Consider the following 12,642-nt stretch of genomic DNA (forward strand, 5'->3'; position numbering starts at 1 on the left):
TCAAGTTTTACATTAGGGAATGAGTCTGCAGTGTTAAAGTGTTGGTATAGGTAGGGGTGGAGCCACACCTCCAAAAAAGGGGTGAGGAAAACATGACTGGCTGGGTGACAAAATGCAAATAGGCCACTGACTGAGTAACTAAAACAAACAACCAAAAACTAAATAAATAAAATAAATAAATAAATAAATCTCTCATGTTATGATAATAACATGTTCCTGTAAACCTGTTTTTGAGGGTTTCTGTGATTTTGTATCTTTTTATCTAGTTTGGTCAGTTTCACACGAGAACAGCTGAAGTGGACCAAATTACACACAGGGGTTTTCAGTTATTGGTCTAAAATTTGGTCTGTATTATTTTTGTTTGCATGTTAAATGGTTTGGTCCGTTAAATCTTGTGGTGCCCCAGAAGCTTTTGTGGTCGGTGGTGTGAGTTGTGAAGGCCTGGCTGATCACCGCATTTTAGCGAGTTAGGGAAGTTGAGGCTGTGAGCCAGACGAGTGTATTGCTATTACTGTGCAAATGGACTGTGTTTACTGTTAAGATGACATTTTTGTACTTTACACATAATAATTTGCTGTAGTTCGGTGACATATTTTTTTTTCCTTTAAGTGCAGTATGAGAGTAAAGTTTATATCAATGACAAGGTCATGCCTCCTGATCACGTTTTTGGCTATTTGAGCTTTAGAAATGGGAATTATTTTGGCTTTAGATTTACTTTCACATATTCTGTCAGTTCTGCACTGAAATGAACTATTTCTATAATTCACATTATGTGGTCATCACTCTTGGATTCTTACATCCCACATCTCTGTTTATGTGTGCAACACCTCCTAATTCATCTGGATATCATTAATCATTTCCTTAATGTCATCACACTGTGTTAAATTAGGTAAATGTCTAGGTCACTGATGGAATGTTCTGCTGTGGTCATTTTCCCTAATCAATATTCAGGAATATCATTTGTAGTTTTGTTTGTGGTGAAATAAAAATGCTTTTCATACAGTGTGTTTATGATTTTTCTGATTTGTACAGACGTACTGTGAAATATTTTGGTAATGCTTTTATTTCCAGTCCAATAAGTTTAAGTTATTAAGCAGATAAATCTGATATACAAATTTCAAGGTACTGTGTAAGTATTTGAGTATAATGAAGTTCCATGGCAGTCTAACTAAATCACACTGAAGTACTTAATAGGTTCTAGATATTAAGTGGGTATGTGGTACAAACTCCTCAGTACTGTGTCATTTTTGGGTAAAAAGCTTCAGCAACTGATATGATATACAGATATAAAGACTGCACTGAACTGAACTGTTAATCATAGACAACACAGCTTACACATAACAGTTCCACTCACTGTTTAGTGAAATATTATTTTTGCTCACGTGCAAAAGGTTCATAGGATATGTGAAGATAAACCTCTAAAATACCTCTCAAACAGCAGAAAGAGGAAGTTACCATCACCATGGCTACACTGAAAAGCACCAGTATATGCACCAGAGACAAAGACCAGAACAGTGTGTTTCTCAACACAGACCAAAGGCAGGGTCAACAGCAGGTGTGAAAAGTGTGTGTGTGTGTGTGTGTGTGTGTGAGAGAGAGAGAGAGAGAGAGAGAGAGAGACAGAGAGAGAGAGAGAGAGAGAGAGAGAGAGAGAGAGAGAGAGAGATGTTGGAAGTCTTGACAGCTCTCATGATAAACCTAGGCATCATGTCTAAGTTTATGTCTAAGGCAACAGTGTAAACTGACCTGTTAGATGTTTTAATCATGACCATCATCTGGATCATCATCTTCATTCTGATGCCTGGTGAGTTTTTCCTCTCACATCTGTGTTGAGTTTAAGATGATCTTTTCAAACTTTCTAAGACCAATTTGATGACCTGAGTCTCGACTCATAAAAATGAAGAAAGACTTGCGACTCGACTTTAACTTGAACACCACTGACTCAGACTTGGACTTGAGCCTCATGACTTGGAAAGACTCGAGACCAAAAGTGGAAGAAACATGGAGAGAGCCTGACTGCAGAGCTCTACACAGCTGAATCTGTGAATCTGTTATCTTCAAATATGTTCTTGAAATTAAGTTTAATAGTACTTTGAAATTTCAGTAACACTTTACGTAGAGTGCTGTTCATAAGGCTACATGACACCTACATAAGCTTGTCATTACAACTGACATGACCCTACATAACTGTTTATAAATGCTTGTTCCAATGATTGTCATTCACTATAAAGGTTACATTTGCCAATTTTGATCAAAGTCAGCTAAAGTAGCCTTTATGACAGATGACACCTGTTGTAATAAGCATTTACAAACAGTTATGTAGGGTTGTGTCAGTTGTAATGACAAGCTTATGTAGGTGTCATGCAGCCTTATGAACAGCACCCTACGTAAAGTGTTACTGAAATTTCTTTTCATTTGTAGTTGCACTACTCTTTGTGTATACCATTTTGCCTCTTAAATCCATGGGCCATGGATTTTCTATTTGTATTGTTGTTTATTTGGAAGAGTAATAATAATAATAATAATATACAGCTACTAACATGCTGTCATTAAAAGACAATATTGCAGTTGCTATCATTTTTGGTGTTCAGTGTTGAAATGGCTTTAAATTAGCTGAAAGATGCAGACTCAAAAAAATTAGGACTTGGGACTCGACTTGAGACTTGCCTGCACTGACTTAAGACTTGAATCGAGACTCAGCTTTCTTGACTCAGGACTCGAGTGTCAAGACTTAGTGACTTGTTCTCACCACTGGTGTTTGTTTAGTACTCCCTTACATGGTATGTCTCGTCTTACAGCTGGAATCAGTGCTGTAACTACTGTAATGGGATTCAAGGGGCAGTCGGTTCAGATTAAATGCCCTTATGAGTCTGTAAATGAAACTCACATTAAGTATCTCTGCAGAGGAAATTGTTCTACTGTATGGGGAAAAAAAAGACATCCTTGTTCAGTCTGGATCTGCTAAAGATCAGAGATTCTCTCTGGATGACGACACAGCAGCCAGAGTCTTCACCATCACCATCACTGATCTGAGAGCGGAGGATGGAGGAACATACTGGTGTGCGATACATAGGGGTCTACATATTAATCACACAGAGATTCTGTTAGTGGCTAAATCAGGTGAGTGACAGACAATTAAGACTGATATCAGTAGTTCATAAAGTTCATAAAGATGAATATTTCTGTGTGGTCAGTGAGATTTTATTGCCAAAAGGTGAATTAATTTCATGTTGTCTCTATTTCTTTTCTTTAGATGACCCTCCTGCTGTCTCACACTCCACATATTTTCCTCCATCAGTTCAGACAAAATCTACACCTCTCTCTCCTTTTCTCCCCACAGGTATGAGCTCTTTCTCTCAGTCTGTTTTCTTACTTGTGTATCCATCAAATCATCCATCAAACCATTAATGCCTGATGATCTATTATAAATCCTGTAAGATGAAGGCACCTGTACTGTGCTTATAGTCCTGCACCCCCACCTTTCTGAAGTGGAAATCTATTAAATTACTAGTGTATTATCAGGAGTGTGACTCAAAGGTACGAACATCAGGGGCTGATTTTACATGGTCACAGGGTGACACAGCCTGTTCTCTAGAACTCCTCCACTAGAAATTGGAGAAAAGGATTTGCCAGTTCAAACTGTAAAATGAAAAAGTTTTCATCGATAAAAGAACTAACATTATACCTATTTAACCAGAACATCCATATGCATATCACTAATGTTGTAATGCACTATAACACTTTATAGAGCATTGATGAAGGTTGTTACAGACTTTAAGTGAAGTTAGGTTTTTTTAAAGATATTTTAAATGTTGCAGAACTGTCACTTCAGTACATAATCTCTTACAGAATATCATACAAGCTCTATACAGGCTTTAAGTGAAGTGAGATAGTCATGTATAAAATGTGTGGTGGGGGAAAGTCACTCTGCAGTTCATTACATCGAGGGGCGTGTCTCACACACTGAGTATCTGATGTCACTCTATACATCACTCTACTCAATCTGCCAGTGCAGGAACTGTTTACGGTGTGAATTAGCAAAGCCAGCTTGAAGCCACTGGTAATGTTAGCTATATTTTAAACAAAAAGCTGTTGTTCATTATTGTTCTACTGGCTAACATAAAGTGCTCTTTGTTACTAACCAACAGTCTAGCACCTATAGTCAACTAGCCTAGCATTACTGATTAATGTTCGTAATAATTCACACCACATATACAGGCCATGTTTGTTTATTTAATATTTTAAAAATCATATTACATTCTTATTACATGCTCAAAAGGTATTGTTCATTTCTTATAACACTTTATAAATACTTTTATACAGCATTGTGAATACAGAATTAATAAGAAATGTTATGGAAGCTGGCGAATATTAAGAGAAATACTATGTTTCAGTGTCCATTTTTACAGTAATGACATAATAAAGTGATAGAAATGATCTTTTCTGCAGGTCAGAGTTTGTCTGCAGTCTGGATTGCAGTGGGAGGAGGAAGTTTTCTCTGCTTACTACTATTACTATCTTAATCTATCTTAATCTGCATCTACAGGTCAGTATATTACAGGAACAAATCCTACAGTCTGACAAAGTGATTTGTTTGAAGATTGTAACAAAGCATCAATAGACAAAAAGGAAGGGTGAACTAATTAGAATGGACTAATTGTTTTATGCTGTTTTCACAGGAAGAAGAAAGGAAATGCTGTAACTGATCACAATGAGACACACCAGGTAAACTGACCACAAACCAAATGACCACAAAAAAGTATGTAGGGACAGTTTCTCTTGCAGGATATATTTGTATCTGTTTCTTATTTGAGAACCACCTTAAAGGACGTTCAAAGTCAAAGAGTCTTTTCTGCCACATTTTCAGATGATTAGCCATTTAAACTGTTCTCCATGAATGCTTCACTCTCAGGATGATGTCCTCTACACCACCGTTACACACAGCAGATCCAGACCTGTACAGGCTGCTGCTTCTGCTGACTCTGGAGCTGCTGATGTTCAGTATGCTACAGTCAGGATTCAAGATGATGAAGTGACAAGCACTGACCAGCAGGGGGAGCCCCAATATGACAGTGTTACACTTCACCACCACAGTGTTGCCACTGGATGAGTTTCACTGAGCTTTTATATAAAGCAGTGCAGAGAACATTTATATAGATTTTATCCATGGGCTATCCATTAGACAGAAATAATGGTTTAGGTTCTCTGGGGCTTTAATTAATTTAATTAATAAGGTGTCAGTTTCTCTCAATGCTCAGTTAAAGGCTGAAATACTCAACTCACTGTAGTTCCTGCTTATTAATAAGCAGCCAGTTAATTATTCAGCTGTTGGGCTGATAAATTTGCTTCCAGCTGTTTTCTTGACAAAGCTTAATAAGAGCATAATAATGGAAAACTAGAATGATACAAGTTGCTGTATGATACATACAAAAAGTCACTCTAAAATGGGTATTTCACCCTAGTTAATGTTTAATATCAGCAGAACTCAAAATCAGCAAAAAAGTACCAGAAATAACATTTGGATTTAGAAAGTAATTTGGGTGGCAAAGCCTTCTGTTATGGTGAAGCTCCTGTTTTGCTTAAATACTTTTTTTTTTTTTAATAATTTAAAATACTAATCAGAAGTTTAAGATTGTGTTCCTCTTAAAAATGTAAAAGTGCTTCAATTTCTTTGTCTTGTAGGCATTTGACTCAGAAAGTAGAGCCGTCACTGATTTACAGTATAGTAATAAAAGATTAGATCTGCTGAAGAGATAGATAGATAGACAGATAGATAGATAGAGAGAGAGAGAGAGAGAGAGAGAGAGAGAGAGAGAGAGAGAGGTCTTGGAGTGTTGTACTGGTTTTTGTTGTTACTGTGCATGAAACATTTTTAAGTATGTTTCATACTAATAATTTTATTAGCTGTATTTTAAGTCCTCTACATCTTTATTTTTCTTCATGTATCCTTTGTTGTGTACCTTAATATACATCTTAAACTTAAATAGTGTTTTATTAAGAAGTATTTAGTAAGTAATGTATTTCTCTCGAAAATTATGGACTTAATATCATTAGGTTTTATTAAGAATTATAAAAATTATATATTATATAATAATAAATTTACTAGTTTTGAGACATGAATTCAGACTAAACAAGTTAAAAATGGCATGAAGGCAAACTGTAGCTCAATCTACATAAACAAATGAGTTATTTTAGCCAGTATAATCAAAATTTTAATTACAGTCAATATTATACAATACAAAATACTGTGAACAAATTAAAACTACTTCACAGTTTTAACAGATTTTGTTATTAAAAAAGAGAGAAAAAATGATCAAATCAACTTTAATGATCAATTCAAATTACCATGCTACTTTGAGCAAGTATCATCACAAACAATTCACGACCTTTTTAATGCTATTTTAACACAGTTTAAAGTGCATCTTCTGGCTTAGAGACAGTCATTTTTCTAAGTTTTTAACTTTCAGTCCTCTAAATATGTGACTGCTGCTCATATAATTATATGGCAGTGTTTAATACAAATATCACTCTTTATAAGCAGCTTTTAGTGCAAAAATGCAAATTTCCATTAGTGCCGTCATGTTGCAGCGTTATGCTAGTGCAAGGCTAATAGTGTACAGTCACTTATCCATAGTCAGGTACTTATGATGATTCTACATTGGAAATAGGCATTTAAAACTAGTAACACACCTTCAAGTAACATATTTTTACTTTGTATGTTGGAGTTTACAATAAATCATTTGGTAAATTTTTCAGCTTAAATCTGAATATTATTGGGAAAAATTTTGTTAGCCTGTTAGCCATCTGGCAAACTACATATTTCAAAGCAGATTTTTCATGAGTTATGCAGTTTATAATAGAACTCAAACTGAGCCTAATCAAGGTGATGTAAAATCAGGCTCAATTTGAGTTCTATTCTAGGACTACAGTTCCCTGCCCACATAGCCAGCTGGCTGTTTTAAATTTGTTTAAGGTTCACTGGCAATAACAGTGAAACTGGACTGAATATTATGTCCTTAACTTCTTGATTAATGTTGATTAACCTTTAGCAGTGGGAGGTTCACATTTTAGCTGTTTAAGTAGGGAAGCACCTAGAACATTCTACGCTTGTGGGGATGGGGACTGTAATAAGCTGCTGAGTTCAGATTCTAGTTCAGTCATTTTGACACCATTTAACATTTTAAACGAGCTTCAACTATTAAAATACAGGATTTTTGGTTTCTCCATCCAGGAGAAACATACTTTCATTAGAGTTAGGAGAACAATAAAAGATGTGAAAAATCTGCAGAACATAAGTCCAATGAAGATGAAACCGTTTTACAAGTCTGTGTAGTTTAATATTACGTAACTTTTATTATGCAGAAATATACAATCATAAACATACAGAGATGCTGAGCTGAGCTCCACCCAGCATGTGAATGAGGTGAGAGAACACAATGCAGATCACTAACAGCCTCACTCTGAGCTTAGCATACTGAGTATAAGAGCTGATACACAACATTTATATCAGAATGATTTCAGCTCTTAGCACTTCATACTGTTCATAGAGAAAAGGCGTTCTACACTAAACGACAGATTACGTTTGCTTTACGTAAATTAAGAAAATCTTTTAAAATATGAGGCTTTTATTTAATATGTTGGCATTACATTAAAAAAAATGCACTAACCTGAAATTCTCTGTAGAGTTTTAGAGTCTCTACATGGAGCTAAAAATAAGTACAGAGAAGCAAAAGAAATTCTATATTTTCACATCTTAGCAGGAACTCTGAGTTTAAAAGCTAAAATAAAGAGATCATCATGTCTCGTACATAAAGAACTGATGCAGACTCAGGCATTCAAGTTAATCTCCAAATAATCAGAGCTCCAGAAACACTGAGCTCACAGATATCATAGAGAAACATGAACAACAAAGAAACAGACAACCTCAGAACAAACATCCACAAACACAGTTCAGTACAACATCCTTAATCTTAGTCCTAATCCACCATGTTCACTCACACTGGATCATGATGAAGGGATCTAAAGTGAATCCACTGTATATGGAGTTCATCACCTTCTCTGTTACTGAGTATCACAGTTTAATGTGTAGAACTCACTGCTAGAGTGTCGGACTCAGGAGAACTGGACTGAGGGTCCAGAGCTATGTACGGGTCATCAACTGAACAGCCTGTGTGAGGGAAAGAGAGAATGAAGCAGAGGAGGAGAAATGAAGAACTCCATTTAGTTTTCTGAGTTAGGAATTCTTTACAGATCTAGAGGGAGGATTTGTGAAGAGACACTTACTGCAAGTGTGTGGTACACATCATCAGAGGACCTGGCTGTGGGCTGAAGAGCTGTGTACGTGTCGTCCTTAGCATTAGGGTCAGCGTTCTGGACAGAGGATGGTTAGAGAGGGTGTGGAGAGACTGAAGGAGTTTAGGAGTCATTAAATAAGTTTACTGTAAGAACTTTTACTAAAGTAGAGAAAATAACTTCATCATGATTTACTGACTAAAAACTGAAGCTCTGTAGCTTTAAACAGCACCATCACCTCCTCAGAGCTGCATCACACAAAGCTCAGTCTTATTGACTCAGTCTTATTGAGCCATCTAGTGTACATGTTTTGTAATTACAAACATATTTTACTACAGCAAAGTTTTGATGGCAGCACTTTAGTGTTCAGTCATAAGTGGGTAATGATATGATTATAAACAGGTTACCAGGCAACAGTTTAAACTAACCCAAGCATTACATGCTAATTTTATGAGTGTTAATAAATAATAAGTTAAAAAATGATCTGGCAACTAATTGGTTCATTGTTATTTGTTTTAGGTTAGTATACCTCACCACCATAACATTACCATTTTATTACCATTTTATTAAACGGTCATTAACAATTTGTGCATTAAGACCAGTGTGTTTATGAATGCCTAGAGATTTGTTGAAGCTCACCTCATTATCTCGCTCTTCCAGGTTTCTGTTCTGTCTTTTGCCCCTAAAGAAAAGAAAATCTGTTTCAATATTTTACTTACTTTTACTCATACAGAGTGAAAATTCATAAATGCAATTATCTGAAGAGTTTGTGTTTGAGATGATATTAACTTTATTACCCAAATATATATAACAAAAAATCATGGTGGTGTGTGGTAAAAAGAATAGTATTAGTAAGTAAACTAAAGAATAATGGACAGAATAAGTAAATAATATGAATCTCACCTCATCCAGAAAACTACAGTGAGCAGAGCTGCATTTCCACAGAGACTGACTCCAACAACTACATACAGAACCACTGAATACAGAACCAATGAACCACCTGCTGTGATACACACACACACACACACCCACACACACACACACACACACACAGCAGTGTCAAAATGTAATTGAGTTAACAGATATTAAAAATGAAATGATGATTTTTAATAATGCCATTTGAAGAATATGAACAATAATACAATTCTAAATAAGAATTAGGAATATTTTTCTCTTTTTATTGACCACCTACTCTTAACAGTGACCATCACAGTTCCATTCTGAACTCCATGTTCATTCTGAGCTTCACAGTAGTACAGTCCAGTGTGGTCAGCAGTGATGTTGATGATGCTGTAACTGTGTCCAGATCCTACAGGTGAGGTTCCACCTTCTTTAAACCAGGTGTAGATCTTCACAGGTGGGTTTGCATCACTGCTGCAGGTCAGAGTCACTGAACTGCCCTCCATTATTTCACCAGAGGAACTGATAGACACTGAGACGCTCATTGGAGGATCTATAACAGTCAAGCAAAAAGGAAAAACAAGTTTATGTGAAACAATAACAGGAACCAAAAAAATGAAACACACCCTAATAAATCATCAATAACATACAGAGAACTTTTAAGTCTACAGCAGTGGATCTTCTCTCTCCATGTTCATTCTGACTCTGGCATGTGTATTCTCCACTGTCCTCAGATCTGATGTTGTGAATGCTGTAGGTTTTTCCTTCTCCTACTGATGTTGATCCCTTAAACCAGGTGTAGATCTTCACAGGTGGGTTTGCATCACTGCTGCAGGTCAGATTCACTGAACTGCACTCTATTATTCTGCCAGAGGGACTGCTGGACACTGAGACATTCTTTGGAGAATCTAGAGACTTTATTTTTTATTTGTTATTTCTTTAATGTCAGTTAAAATCACAGTGTTTATTAAAGTGTTATCTATTACTTGAGGTTTGACAAACAAGACTGATCAAATTGTTCCATTTCTGTGAAAATTGCTGTGAACTGTTTCTCATTTTTAATTGCTTTCAAGGATAAAAAAATAATAATAATAAATAAATAAAAAAAATAAAAACAGTTAATCTCACATCTGACTCTGAGGTTGTGAGCAGTAGAGTGGAGGTGTTGATATCCTCTTACAGCACAGCTATAACTGCCTGCATCCTCACTGCTGACTGTCTGCAGGTGGAGCTGGTTGTTCTTGATGGTCTTTGTTGTTAAAGGATGTCCATTTTTGTACCAGATGAATGTTGGGTCAGTCAGACTGCAGATGGTTTTACATGTCAGATCTGCCGTTTCTCCCTCTGTCACTTCTTCAGGAATTTCTACATGGAGCTCTAAGACAATAAGAGGACCATCAGATTAGGAGAGAGAAAAGCTGTAAAGACAGTGAATCTTATTCATCAGAGTTAGAAACCAGTTCAGATGTAACTAAATTAAATGATGATAGATCTTCTCTACTTCTGATTCAGCACATTGCTGTACACAAACAAAATAAGAAGTGATCTAGGTCCAATTGTTAAATCAGCTTCTGTGCATGGAAACAAGCAACACCACAATTTATTCTCATAAATTTATAATTTACGTGAAACATGCCACATTTCCTGCAGAAATTTACAAAATTAGCCAAGAAAACAAAAATATTCAGAAGCTCATGAGCCACAGGGGGAGTTTAGGGTTGAGTCTCTGATCTACTGCTCCCCCTACTGGCCAAAGATTAAATATCTGTATAGTGTTAAAATTATAACAAATGAAAATAATAAAATGTGAAAAGAACAAAATATTAACCTTTTTTTTTCAGCTGGGAAAGTGATGTGATTTTATAGTGTGATGTTTTTTTTTGTTTGTTTGTTTTTTTTTGTTTTGTTTTTAGAAAACTAAAAACTAATATTATAAGGCTGCTTGACTTATAATATTGCAGTATATGAGCTTCTGCTCTAGTAGGTAAACTGTTCTCTATTTTAAACAGAATGTTATTTGCATTGCATTGTATAAAAATTTCATAAAAATGAGCAACATAAAATCGATTTTGAAAGGAATCTTGTAGACGTTTTTCTCTTACCACCATTACCATTTTGAAGAATTTTTTTTTCAATGACATTATGTATGTTATTTATAACTTTTGCTGAATATTTATATTCTTATATTATTATTTATAATTTTATTATTTATAATGGGATGATTTAACTCACCTATAACTCTGAGCTGAACTCCAGGTTCACCCAGCCATCGTTCTTTTTCTTCATTTGTTATGATTCTGAAGCAGTAGCGATGTTCATCCTTCTTCACTACATCACTCAGTTTGAGGGAGAAGTGTTTCTGTTCATCAGTTAAATACTCGAATCTGCCTGAATAATCTGGGTCTTTACTCAGATCAGTTGGATCCATCCCTGGAACTGGATGTATGCCCCAAAAAGTCTCTGTCACTGTAAGATGTTCTGGGTAAGTATAAGTTCCATTCATAAACACTGTGGATCCATTTAAAGCACATATTTCCTGTTGGTTGTACTTCACACTCCACTTTGTTCCAAAAGCTCCTGAAACATGTTGCATGAAAGAGCTGATTACAGAGTCTGGAGCTCATGAGAGAGTCAGAGTTACTGTAGCTTACAGCTTAACTTCTCTCCTCTACTCCAGCAGCTCCTCTACAACACTGAGCTGATTTTGAGAGAAACCACAAAGCCCAACAAACACTGACTCACCGACAATCATGAGCAGAAAGATCAGAGGAAGAGGAGTCATCATTCTCAATGACCTCATCACAGCAGCCTGGAGGATATTTTTAGTAATGAAATCATTAAATTAAATGCTGTCAGATATTCATCAGTCTTCATTAAGAAGTCAAACGCAACAGTGATGTCTGTGTTTTATTTATTAAATAATTGCTTTTTAATAAATGCAATTTAATAAATGCCTTATTTCATTTCAATTCCCTTTTTTCTTATATAGTTCATTATTCATAACACACAGTGCTTTCTGAACCCTAAATGTTTTAATCACAAAAGCTGTTATTGTCCATTATCGAGGCATTGCAAGTTCATGTTTTACAACAGAAACAGTAAAGCACCAGTGCTGTTCTCCAGCAGAACCTGATAAATCTGTCCAACAAATCAGCCTGCAGTATTCAGGTCAGGTGACGCAACACTGCCATCAACCGTTTTAGGCAGAACCTCAAATGGCTCCTTTCTCACTACAAAGTGCAGCACATAGGTCTTAAAATAACAGCTACTGCATCTAGAACCACTTTGGACTCAGCAATGTGTGCACAATTCACACTGGACAAAAAGCAGAATATTTGACTGTAAAAGCCAAAGTTTCATAACTTACATAGTACACTGTATAAAGAGCAGAGAGCCATTTGAGATTCAGCCTTACTGTTTTCTGAGGTCTGATAGAGGCTCTTTACCTAC

General features: G+C 35.9%; 1 protein-coding gene across 1 annotated transcript; it reads right to left on the bottom strand.

The window, feature by feature from the left end:
• Window positions 1-8,140: 8,140 nt before the first annotated feature.
• Window positions 8,141-11,852, bottom strand: LOC118797931 (B-cell receptor CD22-like). Its single transcript, XM_036557231.1, has 7 exons — window positions 11,425-11,852; window positions 10,321-10,569; window positions 9,485-9,745; window positions 9,196-9,295; window positions 8,875-8,974; window positions 8,284-8,370; window positions 8,141-8,167 (listed from the first exon to the last, which is right to left on the bottom strand). Exons 1-7 carry the CDS (start codon window positions 11,783-11,785, stop codon window positions 8,141-8,143), a joined length of 1,185 nt encoding a protein of 394 aa, XP_036413124.1. The 5' UTR covers window positions 11,786-11,852.
• Between the last annotated feature and the right edge of the window lie 790 nt (window positions 11,853-12,642).

Source organism: Colossoma macropomum, unplaced genomic scaffold, assembly GCF_904425465.1.
Source record: "Colossoma macropomum unplaced genomic scaffold, Colossoma_macropomum, whole genome shotgun sequence".
NCBI lineage: Eukaryota > Metazoa > Chordata > Actinopteri > Characiformes > Serrasalmidae > Colossoma > Colossoma macropomum.

Coding starts and splice junctions, on each gene's coding strand:
- LOC118797931 (XM_036557231.1), bottom strand. CDS start 11,785: ATGCAACATGTTTCAGGAGCTTTTGGAACAAAGTGGAGTGTGAAGTAC. Junction 10,570..11,424: donor AGTTCAGCTCAGAGTTATAG/GTGAGTTAAATC, acceptor TTATTGTCTTAG/AGCTCCATGTAGAAATTCCT. Junction 9,296..9,484: donor TGTGATGGTCACTGTTAAGA/GTAGGTGGTCAA, acceptor TGTGTATCACAG/CAGGTGGTTCATTGGTTCTG.